At 43.4% G+C, this 23,790-nt stretch overlaps 1 protein-coding gene across 2 annotated transcripts in view; it reads left to right on the forward strand.

Annotated features, from left to right (window-relative positions):
- KLHL12 (kelch like family member 12) overlaps nucleotides 1–23,790 on the forward strand; it is a 267,421-nt gene that overhangs the window by 45,293 nt on the left and 198,338 nt on the right. For both annotated transcript variants that reach the window (XM_069239022.1, XM_069239021.1), the window contains exons 5-6: nucleotides 8,116–8,265; nucleotides 16,381–16,495. In XM_069239022.1, coding sequence (XP_069095123.1) covers nucleotides 8,116–8,265; nucleotides 16,381–16,495 — 265 coding nt within the window. The remainder of the gene's footprint in view (nucleotides 1–8,115; nucleotides 8,266–16,380; nucleotides 16,496–23,790) is intronic.

Consider the following 23,790-nt stretch of genomic DNA (forward strand, 5'->3'; position numbering starts at 1 on the left):
CAAGAAATCTGACACCAGTTTCTAAAAATAGACTATATTTTTATGTATTTTCAGACACCACAGCGAAAAAGAGATCCGCAATTTACAAGGTATGTTAAATGAAAGCATTCCACTCATCTGTGAAAAAGCTTTGGCTAATTCAACAAATTTGACACTTAGAAACCAAAAAGTTAGGCTTGCTTCATTGCGGTTACTTAAAGCCACTTTAGGCGACCAACTCTAGTAGGAAGCCAGTCAGGGGAACTAGCAAGCTCCACAGAATCAGCGTCTTCCACAGATGAACCGTTTCCAAGCAGATGAACCACTTTATCCTCTTTGCAATGGATTTCTGTGGAAATGGTCCTGATGCAAGGGATGAAGGATGCTGTTGATGCTCAAGGATTCTGTAGATGCAGTGCGGTTGACAAGGGTCCTCCTGCAGCAGCTACCAGTCCTCAAAGGTGCTGAGGAGGTCCTGGGCATATGGTTGACATCCGTTTAAGTCCTCTTGAGAGTAGTAGAAGTCCAGTCACCACTGGGCTACCAGTCGCCTGAATGATAGCTCGGCTTCTGAGCGACCAAGCTGCACTCCGGTGACACTCCCGGGCTCAGTAAATTCTGGTGCAATTTTAAGTGTCTGGCCATTGCCGCTGGTGCTGCACAGTGGTGGGTGGTGGTGGTCGGAAGATTCAGTGCTACTAACGTGCTGCAGCAGGCTTCTCAGCTGTTGTAGCCCTGTGCTGTGAACAGGAGTTCAGCGAGCTGACTCTTGGAGTCTCTTTTCTGTGACTGGACTCTAGAGTCGACATCTCCACAAACAGGACACAGCAGGCACAGTCCCTCCTTTGCTAGCCCTCCGGTTCAGCAGGTGCACTCCACGCTGGTGCATCCTCTTTTTGCCAGTTCCAGGATGTAGCAAGGCAGTCCTTCTTTCAATCCAGATGAGATTGGAGTTTTGGGTGCCGGGGTTGCCCTTTTTATGCTCGGAAAATGCCATCAGGGTAAGATGCGGCGGGTAGCCAAAAGACTACCAAGTTCCCTCCCTCCCTCCTTCCTTCCTTCCTAATGGACACTTCTTGAGAAGTGCGGCATCTGGCTAACCCAAGATCCCTAATCCAACTCAGAGGTATGGCTTCAAAGAGGCTTCTAAGGGGGCTGCAGGCCCCTGAAAAAACGGTGTGACAACAGGCTTCCCCTTTTCTGGTTGCTAGCTGGTATGCCCCTCTCCCCTGTGTTTCCCATTTGCTCTTCAAAGGCGGCTTCAGCTCACCTTTTGGGTCAATTCCTGTGTGACTTCCTGTAGGAGGGAGGTAACACATCTCTCCATAGCAGGTCCCTGTTGTCTCCTTTCTTGGTAGTTGTTACATTTCCCTAAGGTGGGTAGAAAGCTGTTTCGGATTCAAGTGCCTTGTGTAACCGTTAAAGGAACAGGAGATTAAAGGCAACAAAGTGACAACCTTGTAAAAACTTTCACACTGTAACTTGTTAGCTTGATTTCAAATTAAGAGTCAAGTCGGGCTTAATGTAAGGAGTTTTGATAGCTTGGCATATCATCTTTAGTAGCACCATACAGAGGTTAGCATAGCTGAGGGGTCAGCGTGAAACTCTGCACTCGCTAATGGGGCGACCAAGTCTTTCCACAGATAAAGACACTTTAACGTAAAATACATGTTCTGCCCATGAAATACGCTGCACCTGGCCTCACAGCTTGGTAGGCCTGCTATAGGAGTGACTTATTCATATTGCAGGGGGAGGTTTGGTTTGCCATTGTTTCAAATGGCAAACTTAGGCTAGCAGTTTAAAACTGCTCTTCCAGTCTGCAGTGGCAAACTGAGAGACTCTGTTTACATATCACACCCAAGGTGTCTCAACTAGTGCTGCAGTCCCTGGGGTGACTTTCTAGCTTACATACCTGTAAGTCCGTACTGTATGGTACCCAGGGTAAGTTACCCTATGCCAGTTGGGTATAACCAATATAACATATGAGTTTGGGGGTCAGGGCACAGGCACTAAGATCTGAATAGCAGATCTCTGCACTTTGTGTGGAAAAACCAGCACCATAATTCAAAAAACTTAGGAGTGACCATACAAAAAGAGGCATTCCTTATATATATATATATATATATATATATATATATATATATATATATATATATATATATATATTAAAACCTGTCTTGTATTCAGTATCGTTGGACCTGACCCTCTCATCAGAGCCCTTTCTAAACTTTTAGCCTTCACCCCTCCTGTTTTCTGAATTCATTATTGCTAGCATTAGGACTCCCCACTTTAATGCTGCTAACCAGTGCTAAAGTACTTGTGCTGTCTCCCTAAAACATGGTTACATTGTCCCACACCTAATTGGCACATTTAATTTAGTTATAAGTCACTATGATATGGTACTACATGTACTCCAAGCACAATTAGTGGGCCTACAGCACCCATTGTGCCACCTACTCAAGGAGCATTTCAAAACATGTCTCAGGCCTGCCATTACAGCCTGTAGTGCAGTTTTCAATTGCCATTTCAACTTGGTAAAATAAGCCTTTTGCCAGGCCTAAACCTTCCTTTTTAGGTTGCAGCCTACCAGACAGCACAGCTGTCTGGTCTGCTAAAGTCATCTTGGGGACATTCAGAAAGGTGATTTAGGAATTCATTCTGCCCATTCAGGGGTGTGGAATTTAATAAAATGTCTACTTGTTCATTGGACGGGTTGCTTCATAAATCTACTTGTCCTGTAACAAAATCCACTTGTCCCTTTAACGCCATGTAGTGCGGCGACAAATCATGGCAGCAGACTCCTTATATAAGGGCTCCGATAATAGCCTCTCTGATTATGCCAAGGCTCATACTATAGGAGGGTTCAATTACTAGCAAATCCCTTATTCTGCCACCTTTCCACAGGTGTACATACTGAGGCCTGTAGGTAGCAGTAAGCAATAGTTCCAGGTTCAGAATGCCCTTTTGAGTCGGTGCAGACCTACAAACTTCCATGTTTTAGGTGTTTTTACCAGCTCTTCTTTAATTGTTTTCCATACTGAGAAAGCTCGCCCATTTGGGGGGAAAAGTAATTGGAGGGAAAGTGAACTTGTAAATGCTCACCAGATTTTCGCATCAGCAAATCTAGACATACATATTTGCTTGAGCTAAAATTTATTTTACGAGTATTTTCTGTGAGTACCATTTCCTGGCCTACTTCTGCAAATTCTTGGTAATTCATGAGTCGTAAACCTGCACTAATGCAAGAACATATACCATGGGTGCATTTTTGTGACATCATTTAAGAATTGGGCCCCTAATTAGGTCTGGTATTAACCAGGACCTTTTGTTTTTATTGCAGCTCTCTCTCTCTCTCTCTCTCTCTCTCTCTCTCTCTCTCTCTCTCTCTCTCTCTCTCTCTCTCTCTCTCTCTCTCTCTCTCTCCTCCCCCCCCCCATTGGCTGGCTTCACTGTGAGTGACATCATTGTGCTCTTTCACAAGGAATATATTGTCACACAAAGTAGTTTTGGTCAAAGCCAGGAACTACGGTGGCAATGTGTGCTTTTTGAGACTAAAACATATTTTTGCTTTTGCTAATGTTTGTTATAATAGTGAAGGCCTGGCATCTCCCAAAACAGTAAAGTTTTACAAAAACCATGTCAAAATAAGACATGCATTGTCAAACCTACTGACTTTGCTAATGCTTGTTTATTTTCATGTTTCCCACAGTCTTGTTGAAACTGTTTACACTGATTTTGTTTCCATTGGGGATATATATATATATATATATATATATATATATATATATTTTAGAAATACTACCATGCATCAACATATTTTACTAAATGATGCTTCAAAGAAATGGTACCTAAAATGTCACAGCAGCTTAGCAAAACGTTATTTTTCCTCATTGCATTTTTTAATGAGCATTTTGATATCAAATAATCCTCAGTATTGCTTTAAAGCTTCTGCAGATATTTGCATCTAATCAGAGAGCATTCTGGGAGCATTCGACGTAGCCTTATATTGTTCAACTTTGCAAACTTGAATACACATTTTGACACTGGAACTATCATCAGTAGTGCTGTCCCAACTTACAACATTTTCTTAACACGTGCTCACCCTAATAATAAAGCCTTTGCATTAATGAACCATAAACGCAAGTTCGAACTGCATTAACATATGGACATCCCGGATCCATTATGTGGTAAGGTAAACTAAGGGTTTGTGCAGCAAGGGGTTGGGCCTACTTGTCCTAAGGTCAAAATTAATATGAAAACTTGTCCTTGACCCCAAACAATATGTCCTGGGTGTCGGGCTAAAGGAATTCCACACCCCTGCCTTTACTTGCCATTGGCTTTGTGTTTTTTTTAACTCACTTTTTCTTGGTTTTCATTTGATGGCTTTATGTGTTTTAGGCTGTAATGTTTTAGTTCGTACCTTCCTTTGCCAAAACCTTATTTACGTTATCCTTCCGAGTGCTCCCTTTCTGTGAACAGGCCTGTATCTTGTTCTTATCTTGTCACATTTGCTGGCATTCAAAGACAGAGGTCAAATGTGAGGTGCTGTCTTCCAAGGGCACTTGCTTACTTTTCTTTCTCTTACTTCAAAGTGAGAGGATTTATGTGACATCTTGCTGGATACTCGGGGTAGGAAAACTGTTTTTTTTTCTAGCATAAAACAACATTTAAATGAACCTTGTAAGAGTTTCAGAAAATATCAGAATTAAGCACAAATGGAACACATTTGTTATTTCTGAAGTGCGTTTGAAACCAATACTTCAAAACAAATTGTTACAGTAGGTGATGCAATTTCCACACATTTCGGTCTGCACTATATAGTTTCATTAGTAAAACTGGATGTCTGTTCAAAATGTAATGGTCATTTTAATTGAAAATGTGTTGTCTGTATTGACAGTGTGCTACAACACCAGGAATACTCCACTCTTCTCTGCACCACCCCACAGCACTGCACTCTACTCTGCAACATTCCTCTGCACTCTGCACCACTCGACTCTACGCCACTGCAGTCTACTCCACTTCATGCTACGTCTCTCTACTCTACCCCATACCACTCGACTGTGTTTTAATGCACTCTTTGACATTCTACACCCCTCCTTTCTACACCACTCCAATTTAGGCCACAGCAATCTACTGTGCACAGCTCCGCTCTATTCCAGTGTATTGTGCATCAGTCTGCATCACTGCCCCTGCACTCTGTGCCAATCAACTGTATGCCACTCTGATCTACTGTACACCACTTTACTCAATGCCAATGTACTCTGCACCACTTTACTCTAAATAATTACACTCTATGCCACTCTATGCAACTGCACTCTGCCCTACTCTACACTACTTCATTCTATTCCAAAACAATCTTCTCCACGTTACTGCTCTCTGTACCACTGTACTCCACTCTATACCACTGCACTCTACACCACTCTATTCTTAACGCCTGCACCAATGCACTCTACACAACTGCAATTAACTCTGCAACACTGCACTCTCCACGACTGAACTCTGCTACTTTATACTACTCCACTCTGAACCTCTACTCTCTGCCACTGCAACACTCCACTCCCCTCCACTCTGCACCACTCCCCACCACACCACTCCACTCTAATCTATGCCACTGCATTTGACGTTGCGTTGTACACCTCTGAATTCAGTGCCACTGCACTCTCTACCATTATACTCTGCATCACTCTATGCCAGTGCACTCTACACCAGTCTACTCTGCTCTCTCACTCCACTGTATGCCACTCTATGCAACTCCACACTATGCCATTCCAATACACAACATTCCCTGCCACTCCACTCTAAAACACTCTACTCCGCTCTTTGCCTAAAAGGCCCATAGGGCATAGTACATTGTATTTAAAAAGTAAGACAATGGTGTACTTAAGTTTTTACTTGTCCTGGTAGTGAAAAACACCTACATTAGTTTTTCACTACTGTAAGACTTCTCTCCCATTGGTAAATATTGGGTTACCTAATTACATTTAGTAAGTGATAACTTTTGATTGGGAGCAGATAGGGATGTCACGTTTGGCTTCAAAGGAATTGTAATTTAAAATCCTTTTTAATGGTGAAGTCTGATTTTAAGCAACAGTTCGGAAATTGCCACTTTTAGAAAGTTGGCATTTTCTTACTATCACCATTTGTGTATTCCTCCAGACTTCTCAGAGCATTGCCAGGGGAAGGAAAGAACTTTCCAGAACTAGATCTGGGGGTAATATAGGGAATACCCCCACTTCAAAGGCTGGCTTCAGCAATAAATAGTAGACCCTCAAAACCACTCTTCAGCTTACTCCTGGGCCTGTGGAAATTGCAGGTGAACTGCCTTGTTTCCCAGAGCCCTGCCTTCTTCCCCAGAGCCCTGCCTTCTTCCCCAGAGGACTATGGTTGAGCCCTGCTCTGTGAGAAGGAAGACTAGACCTGCTCCATTCATACTAAGCTACCAGTGTGACTCCAGTTGGCTGACCTCCTTTTCTGAGCTACAGAGACACAACAAGCTCCAGAGGCCTCAATGCAACTTTCCCAGCTGTCCTGCTGAAACTAGACTTGCCGGCTTCTGCTGTAGTGAGTTCCTGCTCCCTGCAAGGTGCCTTCCCAGGTCCTGGACCTTTGACTGGAATCATCAGAGCTTCTCCTATCAACTAAGGAGAAATCCTGAAGTTTTGGACTCTTTGCAACTGTGAACGGTTCTGTTCACACCAAGATTCTGCTACCCATGATGACCAGTGAACCAGACTCTGCAGTACAGCAACCACCTGCAATGTAAGATCTCCACTTCGCAACAGCAGCGACAGCCCGTGGTGACTGCCAACGCGAAGCACCTGCAAAGGTAGTCTGCGACGCCTGACTGGAACTTTGTGCCTCAGTGACGACCATCTGTGGGCTGCTCTTCGCGCTGCAGCGATGACTATTTGTATTGCTCTCCCTGCAGGCTCCTCTACAACAAACTAAACTCTTTGCGCTGGACTTGAGAAGTTTACTTTTTTACAGATAATCTGGTCACTGTATTCAGTCTGTGCTCCATTGCGATCAAAGTGAACTTGTGACGTTCCCCCCGCTTTAGAACAACCAGATGACCATGAGCGGTGCTTTGTGATTTTAGGTGCTATACTTAGCTAAAACTTTGAAATTGCATATCTCCTGTTCTACTGATTGAATTATTGTTTTGGTCAAATGTTTTCTTAAATTGATATGTACTCTATTTTCCTAAATTGGCTTGTGATTTTTTTTGTGTGTGTGTGTTGTTTTCACCTTATTACTGTTTGTGTGCTGCATAAATACTTACACATGGATTTTAGGTTAAGCCTCGGTACCTTCTGCCAGTATCCGGGGTTGCACGGCTGTGAATGACTGTGCTTTTTGAGCTTTGGGTACTTCTCCCAGACAGAGAGTCAGTAGGGGACTAGTAGTTGCCTGAGCCAAGATGGCCAGGGGCAGAGCTGTTCCATGCCCCACTTATACAGAAAAGACCATCGCACGAGTCTGACTGTTTTTGTACCAAGCTACCCAAGGGTTAAGCACAGTTTAATTTACTGACTTTTTGGTCCACCTTTACACGCAACAAGTACACTATTTCTTACAAATGCCCCTTCCTGTGTGTAAGGGACCTCTGTCTTAAGGTTGTTTTTTCCATAACAGTTACTTAAACTGTTCCATACCTTGACTGTATGTATGAGAAGAACGATAGCATATTCTACAACTATTGTGATTGAAGTGCCTCACTATCAGAAATATACATGCCTTTACTATTTCCCTGTCATTACAAACTAGAAAATGTTCAGTAGTCTTCTTAAGCCTCTATAAAATCAAGGGTTTCCACTTCAGGGAGTGCTGCTATCATGACAGTGCATTTTGTGATTCAGTTTGTCACCAGCCTTCCCAAGATTAGGGTTCATGTGAAAACCTTGCTTTTAAGCCCATAGTAAACACACATCTTCAGAAGATTTTAAAAAGCTAATGCCTTCATTTAGAGGAGGCACAGGTTTTAAATGCATCATCAAACTGTGTGCTGATATTCTTTAGGCTGGAAAATAGGTCCTATGGGTATATATTCTCTAAATTATATTCCTTTTTAAGCTTCCTTATAAAAACAACTGTGATCAAGAATAAAGGTAGTCATGACATCTGCTTTTTTTAAAGGTGGATTCTGAGGAGCCTGTGTTTGAAGCAGTCATAAACTGGGTGAAGCACGCAAAGAAGGAGAGGGAGGAGTCTCTGCCGGACCTTCTTCAGTATGTGCGCATACCACTTCTCACTCCCAGATATATCACCGATGTCATTGATGTGGAGGTACAAATTCTGCATGTGTGCTTTGTAAGAATTGTGGTGGTTTTCAACGGTGCAATAAAAGGCTTGATGCTGACTTTCTAAAGCTCCATTAACACGCTCATTTACCCCCTAGCAAAACTGATTGCATTCTAAATTCCTGGACTCCTCTGTTCAGCTGAGCTACTGCTTGCACACATACCACACACAACCCTTATCCTGAGGTCAGTCGTCTTCTACATTGCTCATAATGCATGGAACACGCTACACTTCAGAGCCTCCTCCTTTCTTGAGTTCTGCAAGAAGCTGAAGACTTGGCTCTTTGAACAGGCTTTGCCCTAAGCAGTGTTAGACTTCTCAGGACCAGGATACCCTCCCAAGTGATAGTGTGCTCTTACTTGCAGTAGGCCATCTCCTGTAAGTCAGTTGTGATCTGCCAGATTGTGCAGTATCATTCAGTTGATCTTATCGTAACACCAGTTATTGTTTTAGCTGCTGATATTCAAGGGCTCTGATGAGAGATATGGGCTTCAGCTTGATTCAGTAGAGGACTTCCCAGAGCTGAGCGTGCAGTAGAAACTGCATCTTCCTTCTTTTACAGAGGGTAACATTCCTCCAATTTTGGTAGGAAAGGATGACATAGCAGGGAATAAAAGACTGATATCCTGCCATAAGCCATTCCAAATGCTTTTGATATCAATGGCTTGTAGGTCACGGCTCTCTGGGGCTGAGTTCTGCTCATATAATAGCCTGTTCCTTCACATCTGTGCACACCTGGTTCCCAGCATATAAATAGTTAACAGCTCTGGAGTAACATTACATTTTCAAATTTTCAACATCAGCTGTTTCTCAATGGTCGTATGCTGTCTAAAGCAGAGCTTTTGAGGAAGTGACATACTACACTTTTTGATGTTTGACATTATAGCACCATAGGAAGCGACCTCACACAGCCTTTTCCTATGTACCTAGATTTATTTGTAAACAACCTGCTAAAAACTCCATCAACAAAGCAATCCACAGTTTTTAGAAGCAGCTGTCTTGGGGCAGCAATGGCATTTGTGAAAATCAAACATAATTGCCAAGTGTTTATTAGCAATTATCAAAACGAAATTGTTCACAATATAAAGTAATTTCTTTTAATAATGACCCTTTTATAGTTGTCTTGTAGAGTTCATGCTGTCTTAGATAGTGTTTTGGTAGTAGCAGATAGTGGACCAAAAGGGAGTAGTGTGCACAGGGGGCTGAAAAAACATTAAGATTTGAAAAATACAATCCCTTATACTTATAGTGAAATGCGTTGTAGAAAAATAAAGCAGGTACATCAAGATTGCACATTTCCCTACTTTTTGTCACAAACTGAGTTCCTTTTTAAGTACTGGTACTGCCCTGACTGTATCAAACTGTACTGCACTTTGATTTGCAGTCTTTGAGACTGTGCTGCATTTACGTTTCACATCTGGACTTTGATTCTCATGTTCAATTCAAGACCAGACTGAGCTGGATTCATCATCATGCCTCCTGAATGCTCTAATGAAAACGTTATTTGTCATCAGGACCCTATATTGTTCCAATACTTAGTTGGGGCTGTACTCACAAGCTGGTAGCATACTGCTTGTCCTGGGGAAAAGTGACACCTGTACCTTATTAACAATTGGTCCCTAAATCTTTGTATTCCCATAAATTCTCATACTCCCGGCGAACATTTTTCAGTGCACTCTTCATGCTTTTTCCCTATTGCACATCATTGGGAGCAATATCATTCCCGTTGGTATCAGACATCATCACTACTCATCTAAATCGTGTTTTCTGTGCTTGACCACATCACTCTGATATTCTGGAATCTTTTTCATCTTCCCCTTACAGCTGTCACAAAATGGCACACTGTGCATGACCCATACATTTTCCAGCTCAAATAAGCCCTGGCTGAAAAAACACAACCCCTGACTGCATTGTATCCTCGTGATTGTGCAGGAGATCCCACTGCATCCTAATGGCAAAATGCTTCTTTCCCTTCGTCTTCTCCCTCTGAAGTAGTGCCTCAAGCACTGCAATGCTCATGATGAGGTTGAAAAGCTGTTCTTTCCAGCTCTCTAATTCGCTTAACCATACACAACAGAAAAACATTTTACTGAAAAGGACAGTTTTCTTTAATTAGTAACTTTGTCACACCCCTGGTGCAGCCTGAGGAAAGATTTTGTAGGATGACCCATGAGCACCATGTCCAACCACCCCAACCCATTTCCAAAAGTTCTCTTGTGCTCCAATGTTTGTAGGTGTTTGACTCTACCCCTCCCCTTGTTACATTTCAGAAATTGGAGTGCTGTTTCACAAAAGTAATAATTGAGCTTGTGAGGAAAGGGGTTCTGGAGAGTTTTACTGGGGTTTGGTGCAGGATGTGTCTGCCCTGATCTTTTCTGGTCTTGCTGTCATGCGACCAGAAAGAAATCGCGAAGGGCAGATTCTGCAGTCACAGATGAAGGCCATACAGCAAAGAAAATATAAACCATGTTCTGCTGCCTTTGCTCCTTAAGTGAGTAAGTTATCAGGACTCTTTCAAGCAGAATATGTTTTTTATGGAGGTTAGGTGCACAGAGTAGTACTTCAGGAGAGCTTGTGGTAGAGGATGTAACGTGTGGAGAAGAGCCCTCTAGATACCTTTTTAGAATGTTGCTTTTTATCTCCCATATATGAGATAAGTGTAAAGATGACTAAACTGTGTAATTGTTATGTTTTTGTAAAAGCTGAACCCCCATCTTTCTATTTCTGATTCCTTTACTGGTTGTTTTTCTTAGTGTGCTGGTTGGTACTCACTGGTATGCACCATTCATTCAAACACATTGCCTGTTACAGTTTTTCTGATCTGGAGAAGATCTAGCATGGCAGTGCTGGTTTACACATATTCCACCTGAACTCACTTATTGAATTTAATATGAGGGGAGTAGCTCATATTTTCCCCTGTTGGACTTGTTGTTTAGTGCCTCTTGCACACTAGACGACTGACTATAGTAAGTATGGCTGCTTCTTTGCCAGTGGTTGCTGTAAAACCTTTCTCTTGGCCCAAGGCATTCAGTGATGCAGAGGGACCTGGAAGGGAGTATGTCTACACTAGCGTGTACAACATGTACATAGGCAGCTTTACCAAAGGAAAAGCAACAGTCTTCAGCAGCCTGCAGACGGGGCCCAAATTCACCATGCCATCCATGAATCTAACACACACTCCTACACGCACACTCACCCCCACATTCTCCTAGCCTCTGTATTCATGATGAAAACAAGTGACCTATTAAATGTACTGGTTATGTGGGGGAGACCAAATAACCCTACAGAACCTGGCCTGTAAACAAAAATATTAAAAACGGGGTTCCATGAGGAAAATAATTGAAGGACCCCCCGGCCTCCCCCCCGTCGCAGGGACTGCTAAATTATATTGTAGTGCAGAGCTCTGTATAGGCATGAGAAGTTGACAGATCAGGAGAAGGAAGGCATCAATTTTCCATTTACTACAGTTAAAGGTTATTTGTGGCCCTTATTGGCCTTTCTGCGGCTACCTGATCAGCCATTTCCATCTAAATCTCCTACTTTGATGTGTTTCGGAAAAGGGCTGACCCACATATTTTCACTGTATTCTTTTGTGATACCCCAGTGGGATCTGATTTTGATTCTCATCTTTCGAATGTGCACCCTATAACAACCAATACAGTTTTCCTCTAAGGTTAATAACCCTGAAGACAGTGATCACTCAGCCTGTTGCATGAGTGATCTACAAGCATTCTCTGTTGAATAATCGTACATACCTTCTTTCCGGGCAAGCTAGTTCTATGGACTAAGGCGGCGTTCCTCCCGAAACCTATCACACCCTTCCACATCAGGCAACCTATCACTCTGCCAGCATTTATTTTCCCTCATCCATCCAAGGAGGAAGAAACACTCCATCACTTAGACCCTAAGAGATGCTTGGAGCTTCTACATTCATCACCCTAGGGATCATTGGGTGGATGGACAACTCTTCATTGGGTCCTCTGTAACATAGAAAGCAAAGGCAGTACATAAATGGATCATCACCAGATGAATTGTCCTTTGTATTAAGAACTCCTGTGGATTGGCTAGGAAACTGCCTTTGGAAGGCATGTGGCTCATTCCTCCAGGTCCAAGGCTGCCACCACTGTGCGTACGCATGGAGTGCGTACCTTCATTTCTGCCTGACTGCTACATGGGTGTCAGTCTACATTTCTTTGAGGTACTATTGCTTGGCTAGTCGGATTCGGTGGGATAGGGGCATTTGGCCCATTCGGTCCTGCATGATTTTCTGGTGTGAGTCTTTCCACAGACAGACCACCTGGGGAGCTGTACTACTTTGCTATCTACTGTGAGTTGAGGAGTCTGTGGTTAAAAGTGTCCGTCAGTAGAATAAGTTAATTACCTTCAGTAACACTCTTTCTGGTGGATACTCTATCGAACCGCAGATTCCTCTCTGACCTTCCTTCCTCTCTGTTCTGTGGAATGCATTCCCTTGGGCAATATTAAGAAGATTCCAGTTGGTGGTCTGAACATTGGCACAATGTGATTGTTGAATGGTCAATGTACAACAGCCTGGACAAGTATCAGAAGGAAACTGGCGTCACATGTTGACTGGCGTCACGACAGTGAGATGGCAGTTATGTTATGGCCCCATCACTTCTGGGGCAGGATGGGACCCAATGCGGAGCCATTCGACACCACCTACGGGTGCGTAAGGGAATTGCTGAGAAGAATCTTGAGTTCCACTCTGGCGCCAGGGGGTATTCACAAGGTGAGGAATATGCATTTAGATAGAGATTCCACCCGAATGAGCATTAACCAAGGTAAGTCATTTGTTCGTTAGATGTCAGGTACGCATTGGAACACAATATGGTCTTTTGGGAGCTGTTGTGGGAAAAGACTTTGGAATGTGAAACTTGAAGTGAATTAGTTGTGATGTGTGATGCTCTTGGAAGTTTGAGTAGAGAAATCAAGATCATTTTGTTAATACACCATTTACAATTTAAAGGAGTATTATCTGGCATCTTGTTTTAAACATAAAACACAATGGGCAACGTGGGCTGTCATTAGTGTTTTCAAAAAAATATAAATATCAATGTAGTTAAATCTTTAAATGGACATTATAATAAGAACATCAACACAGCTGTATACTGCAGATGCTCACCTGGGCATTTCAAGCAGATGAGGCGGCAGTGGGCACCTTGATGTGACAAAGCGTGCAGCAGCTGTTGCTTCATTTGCCTTTCCCAGCTCTTTGTCTCCTGGGCTCTAGGTCGACTGGAATGCTTGAATAAATCTCAGCCAGGGGTAATTGCTCTGGGCCGCAGTTCAGTCCATCTTTTTTTCTTTCTTGCTACAGACTGAAAACAAGCATGTGCAAATAAACTGGGTCCTGCTCCAGGTGGAGCATTCCAGCCCAACTGCCAAGACTTGTCCCCTCTGAAAGCAACACAGATATCTACTCCCAGATGAGTTTCAGCATGACTGCGCCTTCACTCGTGTACAGCTTGATTCTTGTCTCATAGTGGGCAAAGGGCCCTTTTCTAGGTATAACCTTTCAAGTGTATCACTAGGAAAGCTAAACTAGCACTGGTAAGGCCAATAGGTCTGGCTTCAGTGGGCTAGTGCATGAACAAATATGCACTTAATCTTGTGCCTCCTCTCTGTGCAACCTATCTCTTTCTGTCCCTTTTGTGTGTATGTATGTTGTGTTTCTAACCTACCTAAAAGGCAGTGGGGTCCTGTACAAGGTCAAACACAAGCATAATGTCAACAAGTGATGGGAGATGTAGCTGGTTTGTGAATTTCTAATGCATTGTGATGTACTGCTGTTTAAAAAAGTATGCCTTAAACGCTTTCCCAAATTGGAGAACCATTGGTGCAGTCCTGATGGATAACGCAATGTTTTTCCAGATCCTGGGTGCATACATGGAAAGGTCCTGCTGCCTTGCTTTTCCTTGTTGGCGCGTATTAATGTGCAGTCGGATTGTGTCCTGGCTTCAGGTCTGCTGAGAACCACCAGAGATGGTGAACTTGTCTGCAAGATGAGCAGCGTACAAGCCATGATGCTGTGTAAATGATTCAGCTGGTTTTAAAGATGTGACTCGGGCTGCCGAGGGGAGCCATCGGAGTTCCTTTCGCTGGAGGTGATGTGATTATATTTCTTAAGGCCCTGTATTAGTAGTGATTTTGCTTGTATGATGCCCATATGTGTGTGCCAGTGTGGATTTGGGGAGGACATGGAGCAGGGTGATGCCACCATCCAAGTGCAAGAGTGAGAGGGCTTCAACTGCAGTTCTCTGCAAATCTGTTAAGGTTCATATAATTGAGCCAGCTTTTTACTGCTTCTTGTTTGTTCTTTGGAAAGTAACAGGATTTCTGTCTTGGTTGGTTTCAGCTTCCAGTAGGGGCTGGACATCTAGGTCTGGATGATAGCCCAGCAGTGTTTGTGACTTTCGGCTTCTGAAGAAGGAGACACTTTCAAGTAGTTATGTATCATCAGAATGTTGGTGAATCTTGATGCTGTCATCTGTGACTAGTCACAAAAACAAATAAGTGCCCCTATTTCGTGATGATTTATCTAGGCCAGTTCCTTGAGCAACTCGGTGACCCCTATCTTTGTGTAGTTATCTGTGAGTAGAGCACCATGCGGCTAGATGTAGAGGTTGAAAATGAACCTAGAGGTGCCCATATGAACAATCTGGTATCTATTGGAGAGGTACGGCAAAAACTGGTGCAGGGCATTGATGGTGAACCCCATTTCAGACCCCAGGGTGCGTAGTAGGGTCAGGCGGCCAACTGAGATGAAGGCAACTGAGAGGTCCAGCAATATCATGAGTCAGGGGTTATCTTCATCTATGGCCAGAAGAGTATCGTCTGTGATATGTACGGTAGCAGTCTCCATGCTGCAGCGTTATCTGAAGCCAAACTTGTAGTGGTGCTGTAGATGGTTAACATTATTGTTATCTTGGTGCTGAACGCAGACTGCTTTTTCAATGTGCTTGCAGATGAACAGTAGGTGTTTGACAGGCTGGAAGTTGAGTCACCCTATTTTGTTTTATTCCCCAAGCTTGTGGTACCGTGCAGAAGGTTGCACAGTGAGACAGAACAAATATTTTGTCTCTGTTTCTGTATACCTGTCGGAGCATACATTAGCTGATTAAAGTGAGACCTATTGGATTTGTCAAAACTTGTCTTTGCTTGGTACTCTACTTCTATCACAATGTTTTGATTTAAGAGCTTTTGAACTTCCAAATGAATGATTCTAGACTCCATTCTTGAGTATGCTAAACATGTCAGGGGGAGAGCAAATGTTCAAATTATCGGTCCCCTTCGGCCCAGATCTTTTAATGATGAATTGCTGCAACTTTGTAGTGACCCTCCTGCAACAATTTCCTACTGACACCATCCAAAATTACTAAATCTTCCAGTACATTTCTGTGAAAAGGTATTTTCATTTTAATTGGTCTCACTACATATTAATATGGTTTGATCTATTGACTTATTTTTATATTTGTTTATTGTATATCTGTAGGTAACACTCCCGCTTCTGTGATCTAGAACACCATTTTTGGGGCATTGTTAGAACTTGGGTACCCTGAAAAGTAGTTTGTCTGGGAGTTGTCTTTGTCAACACCTCCTGTTTAAGAGGGATATTGATTGTTACCCAGCATGTCAGTCTTGTAATTCTTTGTTACTTTTGCTCCTGAAAAGCATCCAGTGAAAATAAGTGGGCAAATGAAGCATTCCCCTTGTCTGCTGCAGAATTCCCTTCTTGATATTCCAGAAAGTCTGTCATCTGTCATTGATTTTAAAATGCTCATTTGCTTATTTATTTAAATTGTAACTTATTGCCTGATCCATAGTTACATGTAATATTATTTGTGATTTTATGGCTACCATGCTATGTATGCATTTGGGTAAATTTCTGACCTTGAAAGCTGATCAATCCAGCATTAGTTCCGGGTGAATCACAATATTTGTCTGTGCCTCAAGTTTTGAAAATGTAAAATCAGTGTTTTAGATTCAGCAAGTGTAGTTTGCTGCCTAGTACTGTTCTAATTACCTGTTGTTATGTCGCCCCCCCAACTCCCAATGTCATGTTTTTGTTTTTTTAACCAGCCCTTGATTCGCTGCAGCTTGTCTTGCAGAGATTTGGTAGATGAAGCAAAGAAATTCCACCTGAGGCCTGAATTGCGGAGTCAAATGCAGGGACCAAGGACTAGGGCACGACTTGGTAAGTGTGCATTGAAAAGGCCATTAGAAATTCTTGACAAATCACTGGGGCAAGTCCTTTTTAGGTCTGGCCTAAGAATAGTGTTTGGGTACCTGTTGTTGACAGTTGTTTAAAAAAAAATGTACACTGTAGGCTTTGGCTCGGTTCCAGAGGAGTATTGTTTAATCACCTCATGCTTTTGGCTGTTTAGTGTGTCACTGCCTCCTACTGAGAGCTTGCAGTGAAGTGCAAGTTCATCTTAAGTGTACACTGAATCATCACACATTTCTTTCGTTATTTAATTGATTCATTGTATAAAAAGGGCTGTTTTGCGTTTTTCACCTTAACAAGACTTCATAAATATTGTGGGACTCAAAATGCAACCTGGACCTATTGGCTTTGCAATGCTTGTTCCGCCAAGAGTGGCCTCCTGCAACATGTCTGGCTCTTTTCTATTCCCAGTTTATCTAGAAATGTGGTAGAGCAGAATGTGGGCATACAGCATTAAGAAAAGTGCAAAAGTAGAGCTTGGTGATGGCTCCTAAGCATTCTTCCAACATGACCACATCCTCCTTCATCCCACAACTTATTTTTCAGCAAATGTAGACCTCTACACCATGTGCACTGAAATTGTTTGAGTACATCCATGCCGGAGAACAAGGCTACCTCAGGTTTGTCTTTATGTGGAGGTGTGTCTTTGTTCTTTTAATGCTCTTAATTTTCTGTTTTCCTTCACAGGGTACCGGGTATTGCAGAGCATGCTGGCCATCAAGCAGTCTTCCCCCTTCCAGAGTCAACTCTGTTTTGTTGATCCTCCCAATGCCTGTGTCCATTGTTTGGTCAACTATGCCACACATGCACTGGCATCACTGCCAGATTACTGACACTTCTTTAATGCGGCTGCAAGACGTCTTGAGGGCAAGTGCCTAAGTGGTGGCCAGGTATTTATAGTAGAAACGTTCAGGGGTACTTCAATATTAGAGCCATGCTTGTGCTCTGTCTTTGGAAAGAAAGTCTTATGACTTTCTAAGGTGTTCTGCTTAGTCATTTTTTGCGATGCACTTATTACTGGGAAAGCAGCAAAGCTATATCTAGAAAATAGGGAAAGTCGACCCACAGTCCTTTCTTAATGGCTCTGGCAAGCATGGCTCTGACCTATGGGTCTGCCTTGAGAGTATGTCTCTCTTGGGGACTTTGACTATAGGTGCCTGTTGTCTCCAGAATGTGTGATCCAAGGAATTATCAAACCTGTGGTTTGTGTTACATCCTTAGCAGAACATTTTGTGCCCCGCAGTACTTTTATAAACATGAACCCTGCCTCTTCTGGATTCCAGTCAAGTCAGAGTGAGCTGAGAAAAAAAGATTAAAATATGTAGGAAGTTACTAGAACAAGCATAGGATAAATCTTATAATGAATTCACTCTACATTACGCAGTGTTACCCTAGTCTCTGGAAATGAATGCAGGTCTTTAATTTCCTGCAGCAGATGCAAAATTATTTTAATACTACTGTGCAAACTAGGTACGATGGAACAGCTTCCGCACAATCATTCATTGGATAGTGTGTATAGTTTTAGCATAATCTGAATGGTTTGTTTTTTGGAAGCCTTGGCTGTTTTACTGATGCTTAAGCATAGCAGCCTACGAAGGAGAGTACCATTGCATGCACCTCCATCATTAGAGCTTCCAAGAAGCAGTTTGTCCTAGGCGACACACAGAGATAATCATGGATGTGATACGGAGGTCCTGCCTAAGGCACTGTCCACATTTATCCACAAGTTCTACTTTAGCCGTAGCATTTCAGAATTTCAAAACAGGAAATCAGCTGGGTATGCCACCAGCATTATGGTTTTATTATGGTGGTATAGCTATACAAACCTTTCCCTTGTCAGGGTTCACATTTTAATGGGCTCAGTTAAAGTACAGTGATTATGGGAGGGATGCTGCATATGTGCCATGTGACTAAGACTAGACTCTGGTCTGTTTGTAGGAGTCAGAAGAGGATCGCATTAGTTCTTTAGAAGAAACAAGACCAGGGAAGCTTTGTTAATCCTTGAAGACAGTTGTGAATGGAAGAAGAAGGTTAAGAGTTTGGAAGGAGGTGGATCTTTAACCAACACCTGATGCCCTAATGCAATCATTATCATTATTCCATCTGCAGAATTGGCATTGCATTGCAAATAAACCTTGCTTGGTCACCATGAGATGAGTGTTCTGGAATACTTGAAATGACACATGAGGTTATTTCAGTTTCTGATTTAAGCTAATTTTAATGAAAGCTGTAATCTCCAACTTATAATAGGGTATAGTCACCAACTAAGAACACGCTGTTGAAAATTATTCTTGCCCAAAAATATTGCTGGCATCCTCTTTAAAATAGTATCCCTTTCCATTTGAGCATAGGAATGTGCTGAGGCAGTTTTATGGTGGGTTTCTGCTTGCATGACTCTGCTCTTGACTGTGCGTTTTGTGTTTATGCTGTGGATATGTGTGGTTCTGATAGTGTTCCTAATGTATGCTGCTTTAGTTTTAGAGGTGAAGCTTGGCGTCTTTGGATGGTAGCTTGTTGAACATTTCTGCCTGTGGGATCTGGCGAGTGAGCTCATCTGCTGGCATGTGGTTTCATAAACTGTAATTGTCCTAAGGGTCCTACGCAGCTGTGGTGGTGCATGGCGTGTGTTGTAACTGGCTGACATTACTGAGCTGAGCAGCATTATTGGGGTGGAGGAGTGATTGTCTGAAATATTTCTGTATGGGGATGGTTGTTTTGAGGTGCTACTGTGAGAGGAGATTAGGTTGAGTCTCTTAAATGCAATTGGTGTGTTGCTCAGCATTGGATGCAGCCAATGTTTTGGGCAACTCGTGTAGATTTCGATTGTCAATCAGCCTTACTTTATTTGTCCTGTTTAGGAGCTTTCTAAATGCTCCTTACGACTTTGGTTGACCTTGCAGTGCTTTTGGGTAAACCGTTTGTTATAAAGTAAATTTGCTGGAGCACTGCGATGGTGAACCAAGAAATTCAAGAGTTAAGGAGAGATACTGAAGCTACCCGCCACCAAATATGTCTGAAACATGATGAAGCAGCCTTGTAAAGAGCAACATTCCTCAGTGCATTGATGAAGGACTCATCACCAATCTAAACACCTGGCCAGTCTTAGTGGTGATTAGTTTGTTTTGCAGCTCTGTGGCAAGTACTATGTGGAGATGCTTTTATAGAAGACATTTTGTTGAGCTGACCTTGTGTTGACCTATTTTGGGTATGGGCTGTTTGGTAAGCAGCTCTGGTCAAATGTTGCTGTGGTGAGCAACTTTGTGGAGACTGGTATACTGAGCTCTTCTGTTGTATTGAAAAGGAAATAGTTTTTTGAAAGCCCTACTGGTGAATGTTGAGCAGCGTTGTTGGTAGAATCTCTTAGGATCTCAGGTGTGGTGTGGGTGGGATTAAGGAAGGATGCATAGGAATGTCTCTGGCAGGGTGAATGGATCTATTTATCTATGGACATTGGATCAATTTATCACAAAACATTATGAATAGTCCATAAAATATTTCCCTATTTACAAACCTTAAATTTGGTTTTCCCATTGATTTTTTTTTTCCCTTTTAACTGCACGTCCCACCAGGGCCTGTCTCAATAACAACTGTATTGTATTTGTAAAAGATCAAACTCTGGTAATTTTAATACAAGTCAATCAACCAGATACCCCATCTGCATAGCTGCCAGTTGTTGGGTAAACGCGTAGTTTCAGACTACAGCTAGCAGGTTTGTGGACCCACATATTGTAGTCTATAACGTGCTTCATTTCCAGTTATGGTGTCTTTACAATTCTCCATCAATAGATCCTCCTCCGTTTCATAACTTCAGATTTCTTCCATGCCAGAAGGATGGCAGAAATCCGGCTGTGGCTATGCCGGTGGATGGCAATAAGGTGGTGCTCCTGCCACCAGCAGTGCCACGGCAGTAGGCCGCCGCTGGCCATATTATGAGAAATAATATGGGGTGTTCTGCTGGCAGACGCTGTGTTGGCAGCAGCGCCCCGTCCCGTCTCCTGCCGGAGGAATCCCTGTACAAAGGTAAGTGGGTGCTACGACAGGGGAGGGGGGTGTTGTGTGTCTATGTCTGTGAGTGTATGTGTATGTGGGTGTGTGTTGCATGTGGTATGTGTGTTGCATGTGGTATGTGTGTGCATGTCTGGAGGTGTGAGTGCGTGTATGTTGAGTTGTGAATGCAAGTTCATGATCCTGCAGGAGGTACAGTGACGGCCGCCGGGCTGGAGATTGCTATCTCCAGCCCGGGGGCCGTGACTGCTGTGGCGGTTGGTGTGGTACATTGCCGGTTTGGCTTCAGCTAAACCGCCAATGTCATAATATGGTGGAAAGTACCACCAGCCTGTTGGCAGTACTTTCCTCCATATTACCACCTACCGCTGGGGTCATAATGACCCCCATATTTTCTTACAAATCACTATTTTTCTACCTCCATTTCTTTCAAGAAATATTATAATTGTGAATGTACCAAAAACAATACCAGAACGTTAACATTTATTTGGCCTTTTTTTGTAATTGAAACTTTCTTCTTGAGTACAAGACTCCAAAGAGACCTTCAATTACGGAATCATGCTTCCCTGACAGACACAACCCAAAAGCATCTTTATTTTTCATACCTTTGTCATCCTAAACTCCTCCAAAAAGGTTTTCTTCTTTGTCTTTTTCTTTGTGCTTCTGAGCTAAACATAATATTCGTTTTTTCATCTCTGTTGCGATAAGATCAGGTGTGACAGTGTAGGATAGTGCCCCCCTTTTGACATGGTCACCCCCTCTTTTTGCCTGGTACTTGATCCACTTTTTTATTGAAAGTGCACTGGGTTCCTGCTAACCAGGTCCCCAGTGCCAGATCTCTCTCCCTAAGGCTGGGCAATTGTTCCCCAGTTGGCCACACCTTTGGCACCCCTAATAGCCCCTAGTAAATGCTACCTTTGGTACCTTCGGCATGGGTAACAAAGAGAGGGTCCCCAAGGGCTGCAGCAAGTATAGTGCCACCCTCTGGGACCTAGCACAGGCAGACTGCCATTTCGGACTGCATGTCTTGGTGCAGCTAAAAGTGAAAACATGACATGGCACACAGCCTGTGTGTCATGTCCCCAAACACTGCATGCAATATATGTAAGTCACCCACAGCAGGCCATGCAGCCCTAAGGCAGGCTGCATTATATTACACGTGAGGACATATCTGCATGAGCAGATATCCTCCAGCTATGTCTTTATCAATTCTCAGACATAGTGAGTGAACAGGAAAACCGTTTTAAGTACATGTGCAGGACACTGGTCAGTGCAAGTTCCCCAGCTACATAATGGTTTCACTGAACACAGGGATGTTTGTTATCAAACTCTTCGTATTAATAAACACTCACTGATTCCAATGATGGATTTATAATACATACACCCAGAGGGCACTTTAGAAGTGCCCTCTGAAAACCTACCCTCTACCAATGTGCTGGCGGGCTAGTTTTATCTGGCCTGCCACCAATAGACATGTTTCTGATCCCCAGGGGTGAACGCCTTTGCTCTTGGTGGACGGGAACAAAGCCTGCTCTGGCAGGTTTGTTAACAAACCCCTCCCAACAGGATGACCACTAAATCTGTATTCCAAGGCAGCGGGCTTCAAAGAAGCCCACCACCCTTGGTATGTTGACTCCACCCAGACCCTGGCACCTGCTCAGGTGGGAAATTTAGCATACAGAGAAAAGTGTCCACCCCTCAGGTCAGTCTCGCCCCTAAGGTAAGCTGCCTGATGTGGACACACATTTAGAAATTTGCCATTTTGGTGTTGGCAGAATCGGGAACTCTGGGACAAGGTAATGCCCACTTCATATAGGGGTGTAGTGAACCCAGGAGGTCAGTAGCCATTTGGCTACTACCATACACTCCCCAAAATCCCCCTAAATTCTGTATTTAGGGAAGCCCCTAGCACCAGGAAATCAGATTTCACTGATCTGAAGAAGGATTTTCCAGAGAGACAAAAGGCAAGAACTGAAGATCAGTGACTGACTCAGTACCAACACTGCCAGCCTGCCAGCTGACTTCAACAATTGAGAAAAAGACACCTTGTTCTACAGCTGCTGAAACTTCCAAAAGCCCGGGAAGACTGCTAGCCCTCACCCCATCAAAAGGAACTCCTGTGGAGTAGCAGAGCTGCTTCCCAGCATCGTTGCAGACACCCAAGAAACACTGAAGAGGACTCCGGACCACTAAAACAACTGCACCCGTGCCCCCTGGCCCGAGTTGAAGTGGGCTAACTGTGCCAGCGTGGTCTCTCGCCTCTCCAGAGACAGAGTCCATCATGGGTTTCCCCACTGTGACCATCGCCCAGACACCTGCAGCATCTTTGTGCAGGCCCCCCTCTACCACGAGTGAACTAGAGACAAATATCCAACGCCTCAGGACACGTCTCACCCTGTCTGCCCCAGACCAAGGAGAAGAGAATCAAAGGTGTCCCCCACGTCTTCCCGCCTCTTGAGACCTGAGCCCACTTGTTGGCTTGGTCAGACTGGTCTACAGTCCAGGACTGCAAATTTTCTTTGCAGGCCTCCTCTACTGCGACTGCTCTGGTGATGAAAACATGAGGCCTAAGAACACCCCTGCACCCAGCTGCCCTGGCCCCAGGAGAAGAGGACCAAAGGTGTCCCGCACGTCCCTGAGCATCTCAAGATTTGAACCCAATTGTTGGTTCACCTTGATTGGACCCCTAGTCTCTGCCTTTCTGACTGGCCCAATCCCCATTGACTTCAATGGGATACCCAATGCTGAACTACACCTCTGCAGCCGGCCAACCCAGTGCCGCACAAGGTGACCTGTTGGTGTGGTCTAGGACCCTGCCCCATACTGACTTTAAGTCTGGAAGATTATCCCTGTATGTCACTTCTAAGTACCTGTTTGCTGTATTTTCTTTTCCTCTATAGGATAACATTGCAGGTTCCAAAAATTTCAGTGTTGACTTTTCAAAACTGTAAAGATTTTTCTTGCAAAATGTACTTACTTGATCGTATTGATTGTGATGGCTAAACAAATATAAAGATACTTGTTATTTTTGTAAATTGTTGTGGATCTCCTTCTTGAGTCGTGGGTCTCATTTATTGACTGTGTGCCTGTGGCAAATGTCTAACACTCCTCTCTGATACGCCTAAGGCTGCTCTACCACACTACCCTAAAAGAGCATTTTGGGATTGCTAGAGCAAGCTTCTGACCCCTGGTCTCTTTGCATGGTAAAAAAGCCAGATTACTACGGTTTCAGTCAAGGTAAGAGTTTTGCCTTCCTCCTG

This window comes from Pleurodeles waltl, chromosome 6, assembly GCF_031143425.1.
Source record: "Pleurodeles waltl isolate 20211129_DDA chromosome 6, aPleWal1.hap1.20221129, whole genome shotgun sequence".
Classification (NCBI taxonomy): Eukaryota; Metazoa; Chordata; class Amphibia; order Caudata; family Salamandridae; genus Pleurodeles; species Pleurodeles waltl.